The sequence below is a fragment of the Crocodylus siamensis genome, chromosome 2 (genome assembly GCF_052110815.1).
Source record: "Crocodylus siamensis isolate JL-2025a chromosome 2, ASM5211081v1, whole genome shotgun sequence".
Taxonomy (NCBI): domain Eukaryota; kingdom Metazoa; phylum Chordata; order Crocodylia; family Crocodylidae; genus Crocodylus; species Crocodylus siamensis.
The window spans coordinates 219,515,590-219,539,988 of record NC_143396.1 but is presented as its reverse complement, the minus strand read 5'-3'; the positions used below and the strand labels follow the sequence as shown (position 1 = coordinate 219,539,988).

Below are 24,399 nucleotides of genomic sequence, written 5' to 3'. Positions count from 1 at the left end.
CATTCTGGGCTATTGTCTTGGGAGTTTTTTTTCAATTATATATTATTTTAGTTTAACATTTTTATTTGTCTTCATAGTGTATCTGGTTTTTATTGTAAGCTGCCCTGAGCCTCTTTTGAGGAAGGGAGCATGCACATCTAATAAATAATATTAATTTGTAGGCCACATGGCTCACACAGGGTCAGTGCAGGAGCTGCTTAATTAGGGCCAGGTGTTTGTGTACATTAGTGACATGCCTGTCCAGCGTGCACAGACACATGCACCTCTGACATACCTGGTAAGGCATGATGTACACATGTACATCTCCCATTCACATGCACACATCCAGCTGCCTCTAAAACAGTGTCATGATTCCATCTCCTACCCACAGGATTCTCTGCAAACCTCTGGAGCCTTTGGTTGAGTTTTTTATGGGCCGCAGACTAGAAGGAGTTTTAGAAATACAACGCTCTTCACAACTCTTCCCCTGGTGCAGGGAGTCAGCAGCAGATTGCCCATTTCCTAAAAACCCCTCATCAGAGGAATAGGATTCCACCCCCCGCCCCGCAACCATAAATTTGACACCGGGGCAGCTGGAAATCTCTAATCTCCATGGTTACTGACAGTCATTGCTGGGGAGAAATGGGCCAAGTGCCAACATGCTGGGTTTGGGCACTGAAGTGGAATCAGCCCCTCCCTGCAACTGCAACATGTACATCTGGTCCCTGGCACAGAACCAGCAGGGCTTGGGTGATTTGGTGCGCATTACACCCTCTGCACCATCCTGCTGGTTGCTTATGGGCTTGCTAGTATAAGCACTGAAGTCAGTGAAACTGGGGCTCCAGGGATAAAAGGACCCGTGCATGTTGCTTAGAAACTCAAGGTTTTCTTCTCAATTTAGAGGGAGAGATGGGAGAATTGCCAAGCAACTGTCAGGGATCACTGCTTGTGGGTGCGAGTACATCCCTTGTCCCCCCTCCCCCACCTCAGTAACAAGCACAATCCCCTGTCCATCTCTGGCTTCTTCATCAGAACAGCTCACAGGACCATGTACAGTATCAGGTTCATTACCCAGGGGGTAATGTAGGGAAAGAGGTGATGTGAACTGTCCATAGCCATACCAATGAGCAGAGACAGAAATGGAACCCACAGTGCTGGCTCTTTGCCTTCGGCTTCTGTGACCCAACCACATTCTCTGCTGGAAGTGAGAATACAAACCAGGAACCCTGCCCTCATTCCTAGATCACACTGCCTTCCCTGAACCGGGAATAGAAGCCAGGAGCCCTGGCTCTTAGTCAAACTGTAAGAGCACATTCCTTCCTGGTGAAGTGACTTCTCCTGGGTAGGTAACTGTCCACACCAAAAGGCCCTTGGGAGGACATTTAATGTAAACAGAAACTTCTAAGGTTGATAAATTAAACAGATAACTGCAGCTTCAGCAGGCAAGGGAGGTTTCTTCCTGGGGCCACAACTGCCTCTGAGCAGAACAACAAAAGAATGCCTACGCCAAGAGGATGCAGCTTGGGGGGAGCAAAAGATGCTTTATGTAACACTGCACTATCAGTTCATGGGTCCAGTATCTATGTGGATGGGAAAGGCTCCTCAGTGCAGTCGGGGTGGCTCCAGCATGCAAAAGTGGACCAAGGATGTGACCTAGTAGAGAAGATCCCAGCATCTCCCAAACTAAAAACTAGAGCTTGAGACAGAAGCATATTACAGAGGAGCACCTTGGCCTCACTCACAGTATTGGTCAGATTGTGCCCAATGCACCCCTCATCCTTGTGGACTAAGAGGAGAGACATGAAGTAAAACGTCCTTTTTATTTCAATGGCAAAAAAAGAACAACATCCAAACCGTCAAAAACGAAAAGCAACCAGAGTGCAGGCCGCTGCCCAGGCACTCGGTCTGCCAGAACTGGCATCCTAACAGAATTACAAAAATACAGTCCAAACACAGCGTCTAGGAGACAAGAGACAGGTATTGCACAGAATCGCCTCCCGCTGCAGATAGAACTACCAAATGCTCCCCCCGCCTTGCAGGAAAACAAGCTAGGCTTGGAATTGCACAGCAACTCAGTTCAGGAATGTGGGCGCACACACACACCCAGCAGCTGCAGGGGACAGCGTACCTGCACAAAAACTAAGGTGTTCTAAATGAGGAGCAAGCAGGTGTGCTTGGGGTGTAAATGTTTCCAGGCTGGACTGCACAGCCCCATGCAGGGAGTGCTGTTTATACAGTTCAAAAGACAAGTGTCTGTCCTGCTGCCAGTCAGATGACCTGACTCCATGGCTGTATTTGTGTAGCGAGCAAGAAACAGAGATCTACACAACAGGAAGCATCCTCCAGCACTGTCTGACGTGGTCAGCAGCCCTGGGGTTCAGAGCCACTTTCTTCTTTAATGCACAATATCAGGCCCATGCAGGCACCCCCACCTCTCCAACCCTGGCAGCCTGCTCACTGTAAACTGGGACTTCCACTTCTCTGGCCTGCTCTGCTGAGCGTAGGTTACATTACAGCAAAGCTGGGTGACATTCTAGTAAACTGTGAAGCAGCCTTCAGCCATGGGGGGGTGGAGATGGGTTACTGGCATGCTTGGCCCTGGGGAGGACAGCTAGATGCAGGCCATCCTCCTTGACCTTCTTCACAGAACAACTGTTGGAATGCATTGCTGGTCTCCTGCTAGTCTAAATCTCCCAGTCGTCTCAAACTATTATATTTCTCGCCCATCTAGGACTGTGCCCACACACAGGCTCCTGCTGTGTGATTCTGTGTTCAGCTGAAAAGTGGCAAGGTGGGCATGGCAAGTTCACACGCAGGGGATGTGTACATGTGCACAGGCTGGGAGAGAAGGGGATGGAATCTCTGCCAGCAGCAAGGCCCCCAAAGTCCCCGTCATGGCAGCACTGACATAGCCCACTAATGAAAACAGGCCTGGAGGACAGATGGCAACAGATAGCTCCATGCATAGGCATAGCTCTGGGGCCTTCCAGGCCCTGAACCTGCCCCTACTCCAAGGTGCTAACCATTAACTACCAAGAACAAGGACATGAAAAGGAAATTCCCTTCCATCTGCAAAAACAGATGGGGTCCTAAAGCATGTCAGCGCTGAGCAAGCCCAGCTCTACCTCTCACCCCAAGCTAGGGACATGCCAGTCCCCACTGCCCAAGCCATGTTTTTGAGTACCTCCAAGGAACACAGCCCCAAGGATGGGCTCATGTCCCATCCATTCCAAAACGCAAGCTGGACCCCAGTGGCCCTTCTTGCTTGTTTGCTTGTGCCCCATAACCCCCTGAACTATAAGTATAACCCCCTGAACTACTCCTCTCTTAGCCTAGGCAGGTCTGGTATTGTACTTTCTGCTCCCCGCCCCAATGCTCCTAGCCACCACACTGGCAGGGCCACATTTGCTTTGATACAGCAGACCCAGCCCCAGGCCAGCTGGCTCCTCATTCAAGATGTCTGCAAGGTCCCTGAGAGAAGAGCTCCCCTGGGCCAGAGGAACAAGGGGCATTGGTCTGGAATGTGTTGGGCAGAACACAGTGCCCCTGCTGTGGATAATGCTGCCTCTGCCCGGGATCGGGGTCATGTCCAGGAGTCAGCCCCCTCTCCCACCACCTCTTTGTTTGCTTTTTTTCTAAAAGAAGGTGAATAAAGTGCCCAGAGCGGGAGGAGATGGGAAAGGTGCCTGGAGTACAGCAAGAGCACAGCTCTGGGCCACTGGGAGGGGCTGCTTATGAGCCCAAAGGCAGGCAGCCAGAATCTACTCTGTGGGAAAGGCATGGAAACAGGGCAAGATTATTCAGGGCTAAACAAGGAATAAAGTGAGGAGGAAGTGGAGCAAAGGGGCATGGAAGCTGACCCTGAGGGGACACGCTGGCAAAAGGAGGCAAAGCTGGGGGTGGGGCAAGAATGTCATTGCTGAGGTCCTGGGGGCTTGGGGCTAGAGGGTCTCTTCTATGCCTTCTCTCTCGAATCTGGCACCCTCTGTCCCTGTGTGTTCCTGTCATGTGCTCTCTGGGTCACTTCCCCACAGAAGGAGCCTCAAGGTGCACCTCAACCCCAAGCTTCCCAGTGTCACAGGGTGCAGGGAGGGGAGTCTATACTAAGATGAGAGAAGCTCCCTTTCCATCCTGGCAGCCTCTTTGCTGGATAAATGGCACATTTTATACCCATGTTGAGCTTGCTGCTGTTCAACAAATTAGAACCATGTGCAGCAGGGAGGGGAGGCAGCATGTGAGCAAGGGGAAGGGAAAGAGGAGAGCTGGGTTGGGAGAGGGCTTGGTGGCAAGACAAGCAAGTCTTGGGAGACCCAGGCATGTTGTTGAAACTGTTGCTGCAGCAGGCTCCAGACGGAACAAGTGCCAAACTGCAGATCAGTCACTGGGGGTTTCGCTCCCCACTGGATTCCCTCCAGCTTCAGGTTCCTCACATGGCTGGATGAAGCCCCAGGACAGAGGTCAAGAAAGAAAGGGAGAAAAAGTAAGACTAGGGGACCATAAATGACTGAGCTGCCACAAGGACAAATGAGGCTGGGCTCCCTCCATCACAGGACTCACAGCATCCTGCTGAAACAAAAGCAGGCAGCACCTACTATCTCCCAGACTCACAAGAGCTTCTGGAAATCCTTTTGCCTGGCCATCAGAAATGGGGCCAACAGGCAGAGCAGGTTTCAGGTAACCGCCCTGCATATTCTGGTGGCAGGCTCCTGGAACCAGTAGGGGGCAGAAATGGTTTGAATGATAGCTCCAGTGGACAGGCAATATGTGGTGCTATGACGTGGCAAGGAGCTAGATGCCAAACTGCAAATACCCCTGAAGGACTGCGGAGGGGATGTAGCTGCCTCTCACCTGTAGGGGTAGCACAATGGCTCCTGTGGGAAGCAGGGGCAAGACAGCTGCTGGAGCAAAGTCTGTCTCTAGTGCGGGGAATGTGGTAGGCGAGGGGGCACCTGGGCTCTAAGTCCCAAACACCCACCACACAAATAATAAATACAGTCCCAGCCAGGTCTGGGACACAGCCGCTGCCACCTCTTCTTCCTGGGGCTGAGCTGAGACTCAGGAAGGGCTAGGCTGGGCCTGCAACTCCACAGTCATCTTCCTGCCCTGCCCACAGTGGCAGGGGCATCGGTTAAGGCACGCTGAGCACTACACAGCTGTCTCCTGATCCTCCCGCTGGATCATCTGGTAGTGCTGTCGGTTTTCGAGGTAGGCAGCCAGGTCAGGATCATTGGCTTTCTCGGCCCTGTGCTTGGGGGTGTCTCCCTGTGCAGCAAGGGACAGAGAAGGAAGAAGGGGGAGCAAAAGGAAAAAAAACAGACCTCAAGTCAGAGACCTCCTCTGGGTGACAGAGGTGACCACTCCCTGCTGCCTGCACCCCCAAGACATCTAGATAACCAACCCCTAAGTGTGTTACTGGCTCCCCTCAGTGCCCAAACACAGAGAGCCTGGCAGCCTCCAGCTGGGGGGTCCTGATGCCTTACAGCAAGCAGTATCAGCTCATGCTCTGAGCTCTAGAGGTCCTGAGATGGCAACTGCCACCCTCATACCCCCCCCCTTTTCCATGTTAGCCAGGTCACTGGCTTGAGAGCTGCTGTTACTCCTTGGGTGAGGACAGCCTGCCTGGCAGAGGGCTCAGTTCACACTCTCCTCTCAGAACAGTCTCTTTGACCAAAGTCTGCACCAGTATTGCTATGCTGCTTTCTTCTGTCCTTTCCTTGCCCAAGACACTTGGGTCCCTGTCCTACTAACCCAATGACTCCCTCTTTATGGTAATGTGGTATACAGCCTAGCAGCAGTGCACCCTCAGCCAGTGGAGGTGTGCAGAGCCCAGAGCCAAATGGGGGCAGATGGAGGTTTGGTTACAGCCTGGGTGAGGCTCCCTGTGGGGCACAGCGCAGGGAGTGTAATGTGGTGAGCAGGTCTGCCACAGGGGGAGGGAGAAGCACAGCTGGGTGGAAGAGCTGCCTGCCTGAAAGGTTCCTTAGACTGGCCTAAGCTATTGGCGGGCAAGTTCCAGTAGAGCTGGTTTGTCTGGGACAGAGCCTGGCTGGTACCCATTCCTCTTCCCACTCCCTGCACAGAAAGACAAAGGATTTGACTCTCTGACCTGCTTCTTCTTCAGCTCAGTGGAAGGCAGGCAGGAGGGAGGGGGGGTCTGAGGGAGGGGGGAGGAGTGAGGGGTATGTCTGGGGAGTGCCCTGAAATACCAACACCGCCCTCCCCCCCTGCTCTTAGTCTCAGTCTTACCAATGCTCCCGCTCCCCGAGGAGGCTCACATTTCACCAGCTTATTGCAGCCATCTGGACTGTGTCCACTAATGAACTCCCGCACTCCATAAAAAGCAAATCTGTTAACAGCTTTCAGCTCCGTCTCCACACTCCTCCCTTCCCCCTTCTCCTTGCTCCTGCTCAGTGCCCTGGCTCTGTCATGCTGAACAAACCCTCTGCTGAGGAAGGCCAAGGAGACCTGGCACTCTGCCCCATCCTCTGAAAATAAACTCCTAAAAAGCAGTGCATTGCACCCGCCTTGGCCCTCAGAGCTTAGCAGGCCAGCAGCAATGAGGAAGCGAGGAGAACCTGAGGCTCCTGGACACGACAGCCCCAGTTTAGATTTCACTTGGGTTCACTACGCCTGGACACTCAGGGGCTCTCCCCTAAGGGCAGATAGAGTTGAGAACAAAGAAACAAGCCCCCATGTGCTCACGAATGCAGAGGCACACAGGCGGATAGACATGGCATGCATGCACACACACGATGCACCCAGATACACGCAGTGCTGGGTATAAGCTGGCACATTAAGCTTTGCTGTCCCATGGCTCTGCTGGGGGCTTCCTCTCGGCCTCTGAGGAATCTCTGTGCTTGCTGAGCAACAAGATAGACTCAAGCCCCTTTCCTGTCTGCCTGCAGAATCCCTGATACAGCACCGGCTGCCTAAGCCAGCAGACGTACAACCTGAAACTGGAGCCGCGAGGGCCCCCCCTGCCCAGCAAGACTGGAGACTGTAACATGATAAAAGCCCAGCCCAATTCTCACTCAGTTTACTCTGCTGGCACTGTACAGGACCAAACAGTACCTTGAACTCGCTGCCCACCTGGATTATAGCATCGGGGCTGATATATGGTCCCCATACCAGGAAGCTGCAACTGGGGGTCAGCCCTGCAGTGCAGATGGGCCCTTAGACAGGCTCAACTCCAGATGCACTGGTATACAGATACACACAAGATCCGCTCCGCACCCCCTGCAGCCAGGCATCCACTCACTCCCTTTGACACTGCTGGCAGTGGGGCCCATTCACCTCCCAGAACAAAGGGCGGAAGCAGAGGATTCCACGCTTGATGCCAAGACCCCCTGTGCTGTGACCTGGGCCAAGTCCTCCTCCCCCAGCTCCCTCACCTAAGCACTCCTCCTCTCTTCCTAGGGCCACACCCTGCCAGCAAAGCCATTCTTGCTCTGGGAGCATCACAAGGCTAGAAGTTAGGAAGGTTGAGCCCTTGCCAGGGATTATTTGTAAAACACCTCCCTGGCAGCTGGCAAAGCTGCCAAGGGGGTGTTTTATTGTCTGAAACTTTCCAAAGCTTTTGTAGGCCAGCAAGCTTGACTCCCCAGGTGGGCTGCCCTGCTATATCCCAGCCCCTGGGAACCACCAAGATATGACTGCAGTTTCTTGGCTATGTACCAACTCCCAAGAACACCCAGGACAGAGCTGCCACCATGTCTCCTCTATCTTCCCCCAGCTCAAGGGAACCTCTGACTCGGAGACATGACTGCATGCCCTCCACCACAGGCCAACATCCCTGGAAAGTTCTCTCTAAACAACCTCCCCACCTTCGCTACAACTGGCCTGGCACTGGCACAAACTGCGCCGACTAACATACCAACCAACCTCACAGTCCCCAAGGTCAGGCTGAATTAATCCCTCACAGCACTGACTGAGCCTAAGCTGTTTGATACCCACTTGCTGCTCTCTGTAGACCGGGCTATTTTAAAAGTGCTCCTTGCCTTCCTGCAGATCTCCCTCCCCTCCCCAGCCCCTGGTTCCTGTTTGGGAGAGCCTGTCTGCAGCAGGGAGGGGCACTCTCTGGTGAGACTGTCCTTGCAATGACCTCAGAGGGTGGGAAGGGGGAAATGAGACATTCCAGCCCCTCAGCCACTAATTTAGAAAAACAACACAGGCAGCAGGGAAGAGCAAGGAGACATGTTTAACCCCCGCACAGCCATGGGGTTCTGTTGCTGAGTAGGTAAGCAGGGCAAGGAGAGATCATCTAAACCACCGGGGAAGCCCCCAAAGCTTATCCAGTGAGAAGCCGATAGGTGCCTCACTTGGCTGGGCCCCAGGAAATGTGCTCACATTCCTCTCATGCTCCTCTGTTGACCCCATCAGCTAACACCTTGTGAGACCCTGTCCCAACCCTCCCCCAGCACCCCAGTAAACCCTCATTCCTGTCCCCCACTGCCAGCCCATCTACACTTACTTGCAGGTCCGTTTTCATGAGTGAAGCCCCAGCTTCCACAATGTAGTGGCAAATAGTGCGCTGGCGCAGGGCAGCAGCCTGATGCAAACTGGTCTCACTGCTGGGAAGAAAGGACACATGAAAGGAGTCAGAGCCTAGAGGAAGCAAAGGATGTCAAGCAATATGCCTAGGGCCAGCAGAATGGGATCCAGGACTTGGGTCAGGAGTGGGAAAGGGATTCACAATGGGTCATGCTGCTTCTCTTGTGAGCTCTGCTCCTGACCCTGGGCTGGTGGAAAACCCAGTGTCTGGAATGATTCAGCCCAAGCCTGGTACTGAAATGTTAGCTGGGTCCAGGAAGGGTCCAGCATACTGGAAACCAAACAGGTCTGGGCAACAAACACTAAAGACCAGGCAGCAACTTACTTCTTTTCTTCTGTTGCATCGAGGATCTCTGAAGGAGCTGGAGAGAGAAGGACCAATGCAAGGCAATTAGGCCAGTCTGGTGGACACATGCCCCAGTAATACACAGTGCAGCTCCTCCCCTTGCCATGCCCCCACGTACCACTTCAGGGCTCTCTTCTGATACCTGGCAGTGTCCCAAAGCAACTTAGCAATGTGATAATACCCAAGGCATTAGCCACTAGGATCCTGACCAAACCACTAAAATCTGGAAAGGGGAGTTGTTTCTGGGCCCCAACAGAGAAAAACATCTTTCATTTTGGTGAGACCACCAAAAACACCAAAACCTGTGCTCTCCCTGTTGGCACTAACAGATACACTTTCCAGAGCTGCGCAGATACCAGGAGAACCTGGGGAAAGGGGCTGATTTCCTTCTTTCCTCAGAAACACACCAAACACAGCAGGCCAGATCCTGGCCTCAATTTCCTCACGTGGTCTCCATGAAGCCAAGGGCAGCAACACATGGGTCTAATTGAGGCTGAGCCTGGCCTTATGTTTAATAGAGGAAACCCAAGTAAGAAGACGACATGGTGCAGGGAAGGAAAGAGAGCAACAGACCCAGCAAGAGAGAGTACGGACCCCGCACATGAAAGCTAGGAGCAAAGAGTAAAGGGAGGCTTGGAGGATCCAGACTCCAACCTTTTCTATGCCAGTCCAACAAACTGCGTCTCCTCTGCTGAGTTGCTCTAGCAGCAGGGCAGCTGTCTAGGACTGACTCACCATTCTCAATGATGTACTTGACAATGTCCTTGCTCCCTGACTTGACGGCAAGGTGCAGGACTGTCTGACCAGAAGAGTCTCGCACCATCAGGTCTCCTCCAGCCCTGTGCAACTCCTGGAACTACAAGACCACAAGATGGTTTTGGATTAATTTTCCTTCTTAGGGCTCCCCTAACTTCTCGCCAAGAAGGCACCCTGCTCTACCTGGCAGGGCTGGCCTTCACCAGTGCAAAGCTACTAGTTACCCAGATGTTCTACTTGGGTGAGAAACTGAACTGGTCTCCAGCTCAGCCACAAGCTACAGCTGCCTTCATTTAATGCCACATGTTCCACCCATCCCAAACCAAGCTTCCTTGTTGGATCACTTCCCCTGGTACTGCATGTGTACCATGCTGCCATAGCTGGGGCTGGCAGGATGATTAGGAAGCCCGATTGGCAGGCACCACTCGGGTGCCTCAGAAGGGAAGTTCACACTATGCTGGGGTCCTAGCCAGCTGGAGGGGTTGAGGAGGGCTGCTCTGGGCCAAGATGCCACACCTCCAGCTCTTATGGCTGGCTTCCTAGCACAGGGCAGATCTTACCTTGCTAAAGTCACCACTCTTGGCAGCTTCTATCAAAGGGTTGTCTGCAAAGAGGAAACACTAATCAAGAAGATAGAAACCAAGCAGGGGTAGGCAGTGTCTGTCTGTGTGGGGAGACTGGTAACAGGTGCCATACAGGCTGCACTGGAGCAAATGGAAGCACTGAGGAGACACAGTTGGAAATCTCCCTTTCTGCCCAAGAGAGCTTCCTTTCATTTCAGCCCCTCACTAGTGCAGACTGGGGCTCAGAGGCAGCTTCTGTGGCATACAGACATGGTGCAGGGCCCAGGGTTTACAAACATGCTGTCCTGGAGCTATCCCAGTGCTGGGGCTCGCAGGAGCCTCAGTGCTGGTTCAACCAGGGGAGCATGGAGCAGGTTACTCCAGCACTGCAGAGGGCTGGTCACTTCCCAAGGAGCCAGCAAGAGGCTGAAAGCTGTGTGGGGGTGGGGAGGGAACAGCAGTGGACCTTCTCACTGACAGTCTCTAAACCTGACTCTCTCAGGGGGCTACTGGCAGGGCAGCCCTGGAGTGCACATCAGGCAGGTTCTGCTTGGAACAGAGTGCCTGGCGAGGGGCTCAGCTTTTCAGTGCTGGCTGTGCTATGGCAGGCAGGGAAGAGAAGAAAAGAGAGGGGGAGACTCCACAGGGATGGAAGGGAACAGATGGGAAAAGGCCAACTTTAACAAGTTGAGGAGACTAGTGGGTGAGGCGCTGGGGTCCTTGAGGGCAGAGGAACTCACATGTCCAGGACGAGTGGTCGTTACTTAAGGAAACGATACTCAGGGCCCAAGGGGAGTCCATCCCAACAAGATGCAAGGGGGGCAAGAGTGCCCGAAAGCCCCCCTGGCTCACCAAGGGCGTCTGGGAATGCCTGCTTGCCAAAAAGGTGGTGTACACCCGGTGGAAGGGGGATGCTATCTCCAAAGAGAAGCATACCTCCTCTGCTCGGGCCTGTAGCAGGACTGTCAGGAAAGCTAAGGCGGACATAGAACTAGGACTAGCGTCCAAGATCAAGGATAATAAAAAGTCCTTTTTCAAATACATAGGGAGGATGAAGAAGGCACCAGGTAATGTGGGGCCCCTGCAAAGTATGCTGGGCAATCTGGTGGTTGCGCCAGAGGAGAAAGCAGAACTCTTTAACTAATTCTTCACCTCCGTTTTCTTGTGCAGGGACCGGGACTTGCCCGCTGTGATGTCAGACAGACTCGAAGGGAACGCTTCCAGACCTCAGGTTGGGGAGGACCGGGTTAGAGAGCTTCTGGAGGGGCTGGACGTGTTCAAGTCAGCGGGTCCAGATGCTCTCCACCCCAGGGTGTTGAGGAAGCTAGCTGGGGTTATTGCAGGGCCCTTGGCATGACTTTACGAGCACTCGTGGTGCTCGGGCCAGGTGCTGGATGACTGGAAGATAGCTAACATGGTCCCCATCTTCAAAAAAGGGAAGAGAGAGGACCCGGGCAACTATAGGCCCATCAGTCTTACTTCTATTCTTGGGAAACTCTTTGAGAAGATCCTCAAGGAGCACATCTGTGATGGGCTGGCTTCAGGGATGATGCTCAAGGGGAACCAGCACCGTTTCATTAGGGGCAGGTCATGTCAGACCAACCTGATTGCCTTTGTGACCTGATGAGGTCACAAAGGCAATGGATGCAGGTGTTGCTGTGGACGTAGTCTTTCTAGACTTCAGCAAGGCCTTTGACACCGTCTCCCACCCCATCCTCATTAAAAAACTAGGCGACTGTGGCATTGATGCCTACACAGTCAGATGGATTGCAGATTGGCTCAAGGGTCGTACTCAGAGGGTGGTGGTGGACGGGTCATATTCGACCTGGGGGGAAGCGGGCAGTGGAGTTCCCCAGGGCTCGGTCCTGGGCCCTGCGCTGTTCAATTTCTTCATCAGCGATTTGGATGATGGGGTGAAATGCAACCTGTTTAAATTTGCTGATGATACCAAAATTTGGGGTGAGGTGAGCATGCTAGTAGGGAGGGAAAGACTGCAACAAGACCTGGATAGGTTACAGGAATGGGCTGACATAAATAGGATGCGTTTCAATACTGACAAGTGCAGGGTGCTGCACTTAGGCAGTAGAAACCAGCAACACACTTACAGAATGGGAAACTCGCTTCTTGAGAGCACGGAGGCAGAAAGGGATCTTGGAGTCATTATTGACTCCAAGATGAACATGGGCTGACAATGCAAGGTCACAGTTGGCAGGGCTAACCGGACCTTGTTGTGCATCCACAGGTGCATCTCAAGTAGAGGCAGGGAGGTGATCCTCCCCCTCTATGTGATGCTGGTCAGGCCACAGCTGGAGTACTGCGTCCAGTTCTGTGCGCCCCACTTCAGGAGAGATGTGGACAACATGGAGAGGGTCCAGAGGAGGGCCACGTGCATGATCCAGGGACTACAGGGCAGACCCTACATTGAAAGACTGCGGGACCTAAACCTGTTCAGCCTTCACAAGCAAAGGCTGAGGGGGGACCTGGTGACTGTCTATAAACTCACTAGGGGGGAGCAGAAGGGTTTAGGGGAGACATTGTTTCCCCTCGCGCCCCCTAGCATGACAAGGAACAATGGACACAAATTATTAGAGAGTAGATTTAGATTAGACATCTGCGAGAACTACTTCACAGTTAGGGCAGCTAGGAGCTGGAACCAACTTCCTAGGGAAGTGGTGCTGGCTCCTACCCTGGGAATCTTTAAGAAGAGGCTTGATGCCTACATGGCTGGACTCATTTGAGTCCAGTCTTTTCTCCCGCCCAGGCAGGGGGTCAGACTTGAAGATCTACAAGGTCCCTTCCCACCCCACTTCTATGATTCTATGGGAGAAACCCTCACTTTCCTACAGGCATGGCCAGACACCAGCTTTGGCCAGGCAAGAAGGAATGTTTTCAGGCCCAGGGGAAACATAACTCCTGATGCAGAAGGGGAAAGAGTGCAGGTCCCCAGGGATGCAGCCAGCAGCCTGGATGCCTCTCACCAGTGACTCACTCACACTTCCAGGCACTGGGCTCTGTTCAAGCTCCAGGAAACTCTTTCCATTTGCTCAGCTGAGGGAGGCCCCTGACCCCATGCTCCCACCTCCTGAGCCCTGCTAGTGCCTGGCAGAGACAAACCCAACTCCCAGCAACCCAGCCAAAGGTGGGAGCTCTGCAGGTGGGAGATTAACCCTGCCACCATGTCATTTCCTGCCCTCTCCAGCTGTGATCTCTACATTTCACAAGAGAGCTGGGGAAAAGCAGCTCTTTTAGGCAGCTCCATGTCTCAGGCAAATGGTTATGGGATCTCTCCAGCCAGTCTCTCTGGCTGCTTCCCTCAGGGGACCATCCTGTCCTGGGCCTGCTTAAGCACTCTGCACTCCTGCTGCACCAGGGTGGAGGGAATGAGCTCTGCTCCTTCTGCAGGGTAGTACACCGCACAGTCCCTGACCCTCCAGACATGGGCTCTGTGTTGCTTGCACAGCCTGCGGGTTCAGGATTGAGTCAGGACCCCTTGAGGGACAGTACAATGTATGGCCTGCAGGGGCCAGGCTCAATGAATGGTAACCATTTCCCTTATTTATGGCGGTCTCTCAGGACACGTATTGTGTTTAGTTTATGGGGAAGAAAAGAATCAGGCTGAGGACGTACGGTACTTGAGACATGGCCATGGCAGCATGGGAACCTTGCTAGGGCAGGGTTGAAGGACTCACCTTTGTGTGTGGGGCCAACTCCTGCTTCTGAGCTGAAAGACAAGAAAGGCAAATCGATACTGTCAAACTGGCAGTGCTCTACAGCAAACTCCCTTCTCACCCCACCCCACCCTTCTGTGTTGCCCTCAGCCACCTCTCTTGCTACCTGTTACCTCAGCTCCCACCCCAGCAACCTCTCTTGCTAGAAACCAGGACCAGAGTAACTGGGAAAGCCCCTAAATCCAAACGCCGTCCAGCAGCTGGCTGTGTGAGGTTTGCTGCAGCTCTGCCGGAGGTGACAGGATGGGAGGAGGGACCAACTGAAGAAATGAACTTCTCTCAGACAATTCTACCTGTCCCTTTCCTGACTTGGAGTCTTTCTGTTCTCTGCCGTGATCTTTTTCACTTGGTTTCTTTCCTTACCAACTCCCTCACACACTCACCTACCTGTACCTATGCCTCTTCAACACCCCTCCCTCCACGCCCCCTAAAAAAATCAACCCTGTACCCATACCTTATGATCTGAGATTTATCTTCTACCCCGGGACATGTCTCCCCCTTGCCATATGAACTGGTCATGGAGAACAAGTTCTGGAGCCCAAGCCAACCCTGGCTTGATGAGGATGAACTGTAGCCATGGGTGTGATACCCTGTGTAGCCCCACTGCCCTACATTTGCACTGGCTCAGAGTGGGATGTGTGAGGAAAGGAGGAAGATGAAGGCTGTTAGTCCTTCAGCCCAGTCATCTTTTGGAAACAAAATACAGAGAATTCCCACTTGTTTCACACAACCCATCTTACTTCAACTCAGATTTGCAAAGCCAGTGCCAGGACCACCCCAACTCCCAGTTCACTTCCCCACCCAGCCCCTGTCTCAACATGGCTAGACTACCCTCCCAGACTGGAATGGGCAGTCTTACCTGGGGGCGGGTGAAGAGGGTGGAGAGGATGAGGAAGAAGGGAAAGCAAAATGGTGCCCTGTGGGTGTGGATGATGTGTCGACCAGGTCAGGCATGGCAGGAGAGGTGCCCACAGTCTGAGTGATCACTAGCTCTGGGTCCAGCACAAACAGTTCATCCTGAGAGATCTCTGTCACATAGTTGAGGTGCTCCTGGAAGGTACAAATCAGTTACTTCAGAGAGGGAAGCCATGTCCCACAGGCCAGTCCCCTCAACTCCCAGGAAAACAATTCCCCCCTGGTGGGGTAGGCAACAGCCCACTGTGCGTCAGTGGGCTTGGCATGAGAGTGGAGCTGAAACAGGAGCTTGGCACAGCGGTAAGCTTCCATGGCAATAGGGCAAGGATGGGCTTAGCTTGCCACATGGCAGCCTTTGTACCATGGTCACAGAGGCCCAGACCAGGTGAAGTGCAGGTGAGCTGTGTATATGTGGAGCTTTGGTGAAGAAAAAGCATCCCCTGGCCTCATCTGGTCAATTCCCATCCAGGGGTGGGAAAGATTGCTCTCAATGGCCTCCATCTCAGGGCTACGTCCAGACTCAAGTCCTCCCCCTTTCCCTAGAACACTTCCACAGCCTTACAGCCCTGCCACAGGACTCCTTCAAATCCTGCCTCCTGTTCCTCGGTGGCAGCACCTTACAGAACATGGGGAACCTCAGGGGTTCCCAACCTTTTTAGATCATGGACTGGCAAACTGTGGACTGGAAGTGACCGTGGACTGGAACTGACTGTGGACCAGTCTGCGGACTGGCAAACCGAGGCTCAGCAAACTGCAGTCCAGAAGTGACTGGCATACTGCAGAGCGGCAGCCAACCTTTTTATACTCAGTATAAGAAAGGGTTAGTTGCCGTTATGCAGTATGCTGGTCACTTCTGGACTTCTGGTCCAGGAGCCAACCCTCCTGAGGACTGGGAGCCAACCCTTTGTGGACCGGTACTGGGCTGTGGCCCAGGGATTGGGAACCTCTGGTTTACCCTACAACCCCCAGGGGGTTTATTCCCCATGTCCAATGAATACCTGTCACTGAGCCATGCCAGATAGAGTCAGCTCCTAGTTTTTCCCCACAGGCAGTGGTTCATTTCCCTGAACTCACTCCATTCCTCTTCCTCTTACCTGGGGCTCAAAGCTGAATGGCATATGACAAATATTGGTCCCCTAGAACTGCACAGGAGAGAACTGGTTCAGGGCACTGAGGTCCCTGGGATTGGGAGACCCAGAGATGGCCCCAGGTGAGGTCTCGCCAGAACCACATAGAGGGACTAAACTCCTGCTCTAGTCGTAAGACCTTTGAACACCCAGCCACTACAGCTATTCTAGACTTTTTTAAATCCTTATTTTCTTGTAAACTCCTGTTTCATTTGGGCTATGTCCCACCTCCTTTGCATCATTCCAGCAGCATTAAGGCAGGACCCAGAACCCAGTCACATCTCCCTCTAGGGACCTCTCCAATGATGCTGCTAGGGTAAAGGTGCACCTGACTGAGGGAAGGGGCCTGTTTTGGTAAAGGTGTATGCCAAATGCTTGGAGCTCTGACTCCTTTGGGCTATGGAGTGGCACCTTGGGCACTTCTGCTTCTGTGGCAGTGGTTCACAAGCTTTTTAGACTTTAGGCACCCCTTGACAGGCTCACGGCCCTCCTTGGAAAACACCAGCTCTCAGTTTTCACTCATTTTTTTACTATGGAAAAATAATACAGCAATTTTCCTGTTGCAGAGAGCTCAGAAAGGCCACAAAAAGGTCAGCATGTTTTTAACACTATGGATTCCTATTTGAAATCTCTGGGTTTATCTTGAATCCTGTTTGCACACCTAACAGTACTAATATTGCGTGGCACCCCACAGCATCTTTGACAGGATCTCAAGGCACCCTGAGGTGCTGCAGCACCCTGGCTGAGAATCACTGATCTATGGGTTAAGTTAAGAATAAGCCCTGGGGTGACTTCATTTTAGCCTGGGACTGACTTCATAGTTGTCCAAGAATGCAAGAAGTGCACAGGCCAGATGTGTTCATCGCCTTTGGTCACAGCTCCAGAGATCAGCTGGAAGTCCCACTCAGAGCCCCACTCCGCACTACATTGCTCCACCCAGCTCACTCTGCCAAACACAGCTCAATTGAGCATGGCAAGACCTCACCCTACTCTCACATCACTGATTAGGGGTTGAAGTTGAAGCAGGAGAAGGTGAAGCATCCAATTCCCACTTGGTCCCAAGCGGGTCTTTCTATAGGGAACAGGACACCTTCTTCCAGGGGAAACCCACTTTACCAAAAGACTTATGGTGATGCAATCCCAGGCTTTGGGCAATAGAAATACAAAGCAAACTATGAAGCAGGCCTGATGCATGCACATGTATATGCTATGTCTAGTCACATGCCAGCACTCAAATGCCCTTTTCTTAGACAGCCCCTGTCCTTGGGGTCCTTTGTGAACAAGACTAAACTCACCTGTGCACGATCTATCCTGTAAAACCGATCAGCCGTAGTTGCTGCAAGAGAGAGGGAGACACTGAGAGAGTCCTGTCCCTGGAAACTGGTAAGGGACATAGAAATAGGGCTGGCCATGATCACTAAATTCTGCCACAGAGCAGCCTGGGACTATCCCACCATGCTGTGTCCCACCCTCCCACTTCTTCACCCACAGCACAGCAGGGCACAGCAGTGGAAACAATTAACTATGAGGGAAGGTTGAACGAACTAGGCTTAGTGTGGAGTAAGTCTTCATACTCCCAAAGGGTGATTATATGGAGGATGGAGATAGATTATTCTCTGTGGACGCAAGTGACAGGACAAAAATCAATGATCAATTAAGCTGTAGCATGGGAAATTTAGGTTGGAGATTAAGAAGAACCTTCTCACTATGAAGGTGCTTAAGAATTGGGACATGCTACCCATAGTGGTTGTGGAATCTCTTTCCCCCTCAAACATTTCTAAGAGCAAGTTAGACTTGATTGGAGATGGTTTAGACAGGGGTGATCCTGCTTCAGGCAGAGGTTGGATGAGATGTCCTCATGAGGTCCCTTCCAGCCAGACTTTTCTCTCATTCTAATTCCTGGCCAGGAGCAGCCCAATTCGAGTCCAACAAGTGGTGCCAAAGACATGTCCATTCTCTTTACTGAGGTGCAGCCCTTGGGCCTACAGACCCCAGCATGCCATGCTCCCACTTCACAGAGTAACTGGTGCTTTCTTTTGGCATGCTGCCTTGATGGCTGCTGGCATATACAGCCGAACATGGCAGGCTAGCACCCTGAGGCCCAGGGCCTGCCATTCTGCTGCTCCAGGGATTCCCAGGCTCTCAGGCCTGCCTGCAGGGTCTCAGGATTTTTGGTGTCACAGCCCTGACAGTGATACTGTCACCTCTCACCAAGTTTTTTGAATGGCAGCCCCACACTGCCAGAATTTACTCTACTGCTACAAAATAAAGGGTAACTTAAGCAGGGTCAGGGGGAAGCCAAGATGTGGAGGTTGGGCTTTTCTACTCTCTGCCATCATTGACACAGTGCTGCACTGCTGTACGTTGGCACTGCTGACTGGGAGTCGTCATAACACCAGACTTTGTGTTTTATCACACATCATGACAGAGCATGTCTCCCAGTGGCACACGGGTGAGATGCTGGTCCCTGTTTCCAAGGATGACAGGACAGCTTAGAGCCTTCCCCCAAAAGATATCCTCCCAGCAGCAGCTGAGAACTGTACCCAAGCAAGTCCTGAGGCTTGTCTGCCTCCTTCCTGCAACACCTGTTTCTCAGCCTCCCCCAGAGCCAGCTGGCGTGGCAGAAGGGCCCTACCTATGGATTGATACTCTGGGATGAGAGGGGTGGACAGGGCTGGGGGGTTCCTTGAGGGAGTGTTTGGAAAGTGCACGTGAGTGTGCAATGCTGACAGCTCAAGGCCATGTCACAATCAGTAACTCAGGAAAGAGGGAGTAAATCAGGAGAGAAGAGGGGAAGCGGAGAGGATGGGGGACCTCTGGGACACCTTTCAGTCCTGAGCAAATGGGGGTGGGGAACAAGCCAGGGGCAGACATGTGCTCTGTGCACCCCCAAGGGGTTGCTATGGCTGGGCCCTAAAGGGACCGGGGAATTCTCTCTAGGAATAGGGAGTGGGGGGAGGGGTGTCTGTGACACAAGCCAGAGCAGATTAGAGGAGTGAAAGAGCCCCGTTTATCCTGTCCCGGCAAGAGATTTACAGCCATGGAGCTGCTGACGAAGGCCTGTAATTCAGCCAGTTTAATGAGCCTGCGCTGCCCCTGAATGCAGCTCTGGTCTCTTTCCTGACACATTTTCCTCAGCTTGAAACCTGCTGCTGGGAAACCAGCAAAAGGAAGGGAAATAATCCACAGCTGCAGTACCTGGGAGCAGGGACCCTGGGAGCGACACACGCGGTGGGGTGTCTTTCCCCTTGCCTCCAACCCTCCACAGCTCAGGAAGATGCCATGGCTCTCAGGAGAGGAGGCTTGCAGCAAGGCCCACTCTTCACAGCTCCCCCTTCAGTGGCCAAGTTCTGGGGAGCTGTTTGCACACCTGAGAGGGTGGCAGATCTGCTCCCACTGCCCCCTTTGTTAGGGTGAGTCCCCTTCCTCCCCACAGGATCTGGGCCATGGCCTGTCACTGCCCTGCTCACCCTCAGGCATCTCCCCAAGCAAACCGCAGCTGGTCTATCTGCAGTCAGGATCCCTGTGCTGTGCCACTGGAGCCCAGGGAGCTCTTGGTGCTGGCTGTGGGGCTGCTGGCGTTGCGGCTCAGCTGAGCGAGACAGGCCCTGCTGGGTGCCCCTGTGTGAGCTTCTCTCTCTGTGTTTGGGAACTCACTCCAGCACCATTACAAGGGCACAAAAGCCCCTATTGTCCTGGCCTGTGGGGGAGACCCAGGGAACTGCTCAAACTGAAGGAAAAAAAAAAGACACCAAAAATATGCCAATAAAAGCAAAGGCACAGCCTGGAGCTTTGGGAACAAAGTAACGACCCCTGGGGTGGGGGTGGAAAGGGGAGAAGGGGCTGAGAAAGGAGCTGAAACAAAGCCGTGTTTGTAAACAAGTCCCTACTGCCCCGCAAAAGCCAAGCACTCAGGGACTCCGACAAACCCAGCCGGCTAAGTCAGAGGCTCAGCCCAACAAGCACTCTCCAGTATGCAACCCATAACTGAATTAAAGGTACAAAGGCATCTCTCACTGCAATGGGGACACTGCTCCCTACAGCCCCCCCTGGGGGAGAAGGACGCCACTACAGCAGCTCCCACACAGCTAAACCTTCATTACTACTGCCTGCCATGCCTCCAGTTTGGAGGAGCGAGGACCAGCTCCCAGTTTTTGCCTTCCTTTGCCCCTGCCCTTCTGGCTTACCTGGACTTGTTGTTTTCCCAGAGCTGGGCGCCTAGTTTAGTTCTTTGCTCCTCATCGTCACAGAGGATTTGTACAGAGCTAGCTTTGCTCACATGCTCTGTTAAAGGCAGAGCACTGTCAGAGGCATAACTGGCCTGGGCAGTGGTGGCACATGGCATTAATAGCAGCGACCACAGATTTGCTGCTGTAGGAGGGGATGTTGCCTCCTTTTTTTCCCTGCTGACACATATAGTAAGCAGCCACTAAAGCTCAGAGCCACTGTAGGGCGTGGGAGTGGTAATGGGGGACAGGAGGGCAAGGTGCCCTCAGCTCCATTCCTTGGGCTGTTACACTACTGAGCAGGGCTATCCGATGTCAGGAAGCTTCCCTTGGAAACAATAAAGAAGTCCCATGGGTAGTCCTTCCTTGCAGATGGAGGAACGGTGATGTTTACTTCTGACTGGGGAAGGAGGAAGCTGCTTCCATGAAGAGAGAAGCAAACAACCTGTCACACCAGCAGGCATCGTTTCTGCACCAGCAGCAGCACCCCTGTGGATGGGCACAGGAGGGTCTTTCATGCTTTACAGCAAAGGAGTTTACAGAGTAGGGGAGCCCCCTGCCTGCCAGTCCCAGGTACAGCTTCTCAGCCTGATCCTGAAGCACCTCCTCCATGCACCCCACCATGGGTGGGTGCCATGGGCAGAGTTACACACTCACATGGCCTGTGGCAAAGGGCATGGCTCTTGCTCTGGGACTGAGAGGTAGGGGCATGTTCCTCACAGCTCAGGACAAAAAAATAAGTCACAGACAATCTCCTACCTGTGCCAAGCAGATAGCACCACTGCCATGGGAATGCTGCTGCAGCATGACCCAAGCCAAGGGAAATGATCTGCCAAGGGGGTAGTAAACGCTTGGGACTCTTGCCTGGCATGTGTCAGAGTGGCTCAGTGCTCCTTTGCTCTCAATCCCCTGCCAGGGGGGAGCCAAGCTCCTCCACAGGAAGGATACTCACCATCCAGAAAACACCACTTGGGCGACAGCTTCTGGGATGACAGTGCCTTTGGTTTGGCCCCATCCCCTTCCTGCATAAAGAGAACAAAGTCACATCTCCCCACTCCTTCACCTTCCAGGTCCCCCAGCTTTCTGGGGGGCTCAGAGGCTCGAAGTTTGGAGGCCCCCTTGACAGAAGCACTTTGCAAACTGGCATGGCATAGTGAAGGTCATGGGGAAGAGCACACAGCCATGGGGTCGAGCCAGACACAAACATACCAAAATCAAGAGTGAGAGGTCACAACAAAACTGACACTGTACTTGATGGACATGCAGGAAGGGGAAAGGGGCAGCAAGAGATACACACCTGGAACAGCAGGCGGTGTAAAGCAGAGGGGCATGGAGGGAAATCCTGTGGAGAGGCAAGGTTCTGGGTTACTAGGTTCACTTGGCTGCCTCCCTGCAGTCCCACTGGGGTCTTGGCTGCACCCCTCCTGTACAAGGAGCCAGTCCCTGCTGCAGCATACAGCCACTCTGCTCTGTGCATGCCCTGTGCTATGGCCCCTCAGCAGGGAGCTGAGCTCTGATCTTAGTTAAGACTTGCCTCAGATGGAGATCTCGCCTACACTTACCTGGTTCTGCCCAGCAGTAGCTGCCACTGCCTGGCCACCAAGGCACATCCACATCCACGTGCTCCTCACAACTCTGTAGCTTCACTGCAGCAGCTGTGCTGGCAGAGAGCACAATGCAGCCTGAGAAAGCATCAGCTGCTGAAGGGACTGCTACAGCTGACAGAAGCATGAAAGTGTTTACATGAGCCTTCTGCTGGCTGCTAGATGGTGGGAGAAGCCTTCTTTCACTTGGGGGAGGTGGTGTTACTCTGCTGGCATGGGAGGGGGTAAAAGGTTTTGCTGCCACAGAGGGGCGGTGAGCACAGACACACTCAAAGCTTTGCGAACAGAACAGCGCAGGGTATATCAGACCCAAACGGAAAATGGTGGGAACCAAGGCCTATGTACCTCAGACAGTTATGCCTCAGTGCTGTGGCTTCACAGAGGACATCAGAAGCATTAGCCAGGAGAGGGCCCAGGCCACTCATGGAAAACAGTGACCCCTTTGAGCTGTGAGAATGCCCTCAGGGTGCAGGGACCCAGCAAGATTTCCTAAGCCACTCAGGGCTGGTCAGAGTCCCTCCAAATGATTCAGAGGCAGTTTTTGTAAGCAACAACCTACTCTGTCAGATGCTATGTGATGAAGCATCTGAAGAAGTATGCTGTCTCTTATGAAAGCTCATGCTTCTTTGAACCAGTCAGTCTCTAAGGTATCACTCTGCCCAACTTTCAGCCCCTCCAAGGGAGAAGAGAAGGTAGAAGCCAGGTTGCACACCAGAATCTGGGAATATTAGAAGAGAGCAGGGGTAGGAAGGGAAGCAAATATCCATGGGCTCCGGGCTGTGCTGGGGGAAGAGATCCCCGGGGATGATGGCAAGCAGGAGGGAACAGAAAGGGCTGCCCACTGCGTGCGATGAAAGCCTTCTGTTTCCATCTGCCCAACCCTCTGAAGGACGGTCAGAGAGCAAGGGGTGCAGGATGGGAAAAGGGGAAAGAACAAGGTTGATGGCAGCTGTCTGGCTGGATGGGATCACTGGTCCACCTAGCTTGGGATGCGTCTTCGTCATACTACACAGACCAACTGTGTGAGGCTATAACCAGGGAGTCAGGAGAACCCTTTCCTGACCCGACCCTCCCCTTCCCCCGACTACTTCTAAGGCCAGACTCCACGACTCACCTCCTGGAGCTTCTCGATTTGGGTCCGACACATCTCAAGGTCACTGTCTCCTGGAACCACAATGATGCCTAGGGGCACCGCTGAAACGCAAAGTGAAGACACCTCAGGGAGAAGTTGGCTGCCAGTCCTGCCCAGTTAGGGGGTTCCTGATGCCACCAACTCTGGTCCTAACCTCAGGCGGGCAGACAGACTGAGAACTGTACAAGATAGGGTTGGGCAGAGCTGCATGAGGATATGATAGCTCCCAGCCTGCACCTCCAGACCATGTGACATCCATATACCAGACCTGTGGGCAGCCCTGCAGGCCAGATGCTCCAGCGGCTGTTTCCAAGACCCCTGGGGTAGCACTCTCCCGTAAGGCCCCAGCACCCTGCAGCTATTGAGCTGGCTACTCACAGGCTTCCTTGAGCTTCTCCTTGTCATAGTGAAGTGCCTCATAGTCATGCATACTGATTCGGCTCACCCGGATTCTCAGCCGTTCAGGCACAGGCTGCTGGCTGCACAAGGGCAGGATGGAAGAGGAAGGAGGTCAGAAAAAGATTCATCTGGAGACTGTTATTAGCACAGCTCCTAGCTACCTCAGTCCAGCATCCCGCAACAGGAGACAACTTAGCGAGGAAGGAGGGAGGTTCCGTGTACTGCTTCTTCAGCAAGGAGTACTGGAGGCAGCATGTCATAAGCACTGGCATGGCAAGTTAGGGGAGACCTGGGGTGGGGCTTCTCTGCCACCAGGTAGTGCTGCAGGGGCAGTGCAGGAGCACTGGCTGTGGAGGGGAGCTCTTAGCACCCAGTCCCAGCAGCAAGTCTGATGGTTAAGGCTGCATTTTCAGGCTCCCTGCTCAAGTTTCTTGGGTCCCAGCTCCAGAGGTTGCTCTCAACCCAGCCTCAACAAATGTAAGCACCTGAAGTTGGAAGACTCAGGAGAAGCCACCCAAAAGATACGTGCAAATGAGGCCCCTTCAGTGGGCATCACCCTTGTGCCCTGCTGCTGTGGAGTGAAGGACCTGGGGTATTCCTGGGGATTGGAGTCCCTGGGCAGCCCTATGCCAAGTAAACGTACTCGTTGAGGAGGGGCATGGAGTTGCGTCGCTTGGTCTTCTGTACCATGTTGGCCTGGTTGCGCAGGGAGATGTTGACGGAAGAGGGTGCCAGTTTGCATGGCTCCCCATCCACCTGCATGGGAATGGCCTTGGATGTGGTGAGCAACACCTCCCGGCACTGGCACAGCCGCTCCCCGTGTCTACCCATCTGCAAGGCAGCCTGCAAAGACAGCCAGGGTGAGAAGAGAGCAGGGACCATGGGGCTACTGGCCAGACTTCAGGAGTCCAGCCCCAGCCCCTGGTGGGAAGGAATCGCAGACTAGAACAAAACAGAGCCAAGTTTGCTGTCTCTGCTCTGGGGAGGCCCCTCTTTAAATGAGGTGGATGGGAAGACAGGATGGAGGAGGTAACAGAAACATACACACCTCCAGAAAATAAGGCAGACAGTGCC

At 53.3% G+C, this 24,399-nt stretch overlaps 1 protein-coding gene across 3 annotated transcripts in view; it reads right to left on the bottom strand.

Moving 5' to 3' along the window:
• Nucleotides 1-1,763: 1,763 nt before the first annotated feature.
• The window catches only part of DGKZ (diacylglycerol kinase zeta), an 81,412-nt gene continuing 58,776 nt past the window's right edge, over nt 1,764-24,399 (bottom strand). The window contains exons 21-33 of one of the 3 annotated variants that reach the window (XM_090033042.1): nt 23,969-24,168; nt 23,305-23,405; nt 22,909-22,988; nt 21,488-21,532; nt 21,143-21,212; nt 17,260-17,300; nt 14,782-14,972; nt 13,884-13,915; nt 10,192-10,235; nt 9,611-9,731; nt 8,855-8,891; nt 8,450-8,549; nt 1,764-5,241 (exon numbers count right to left, since the gene is read on the bottom strand). In XM_090033042.1, the coding sequence (XP_089889168.1) occupies nt 5,125-5,241; nt 8,450-8,549; nt 8,855-8,891; nt 9,611-9,731; nt 10,192-10,235; nt 13,884-13,915; nt 14,782-14,972; nt 17,260-17,300; nt 21,143-21,212; nt 21,488-21,532; nt 22,909-22,988; nt 23,305-23,405; nt 23,969-24,168 (1,179 nt within the window). In that variant the 3' untranslated portion in view covers nt 1,764-5,124. The remainder of the gene's footprint in view (nt 5,242-8,449; nt 8,550-8,854; nt 8,892-9,610; nt 9,732-10,191; nt 10,236-13,883; nt 13,916-14,781; nt 14,973-17,259; nt 17,301-21,142; nt 21,213-21,487; nt 21,533-22,908; nt 22,989-23,304; nt 23,406-23,968; nt 24,169-24,399) is intronic. The other 2 variants (XM_090033043.1, XM_090033045.1) reach the window with 2 other exon arrangements.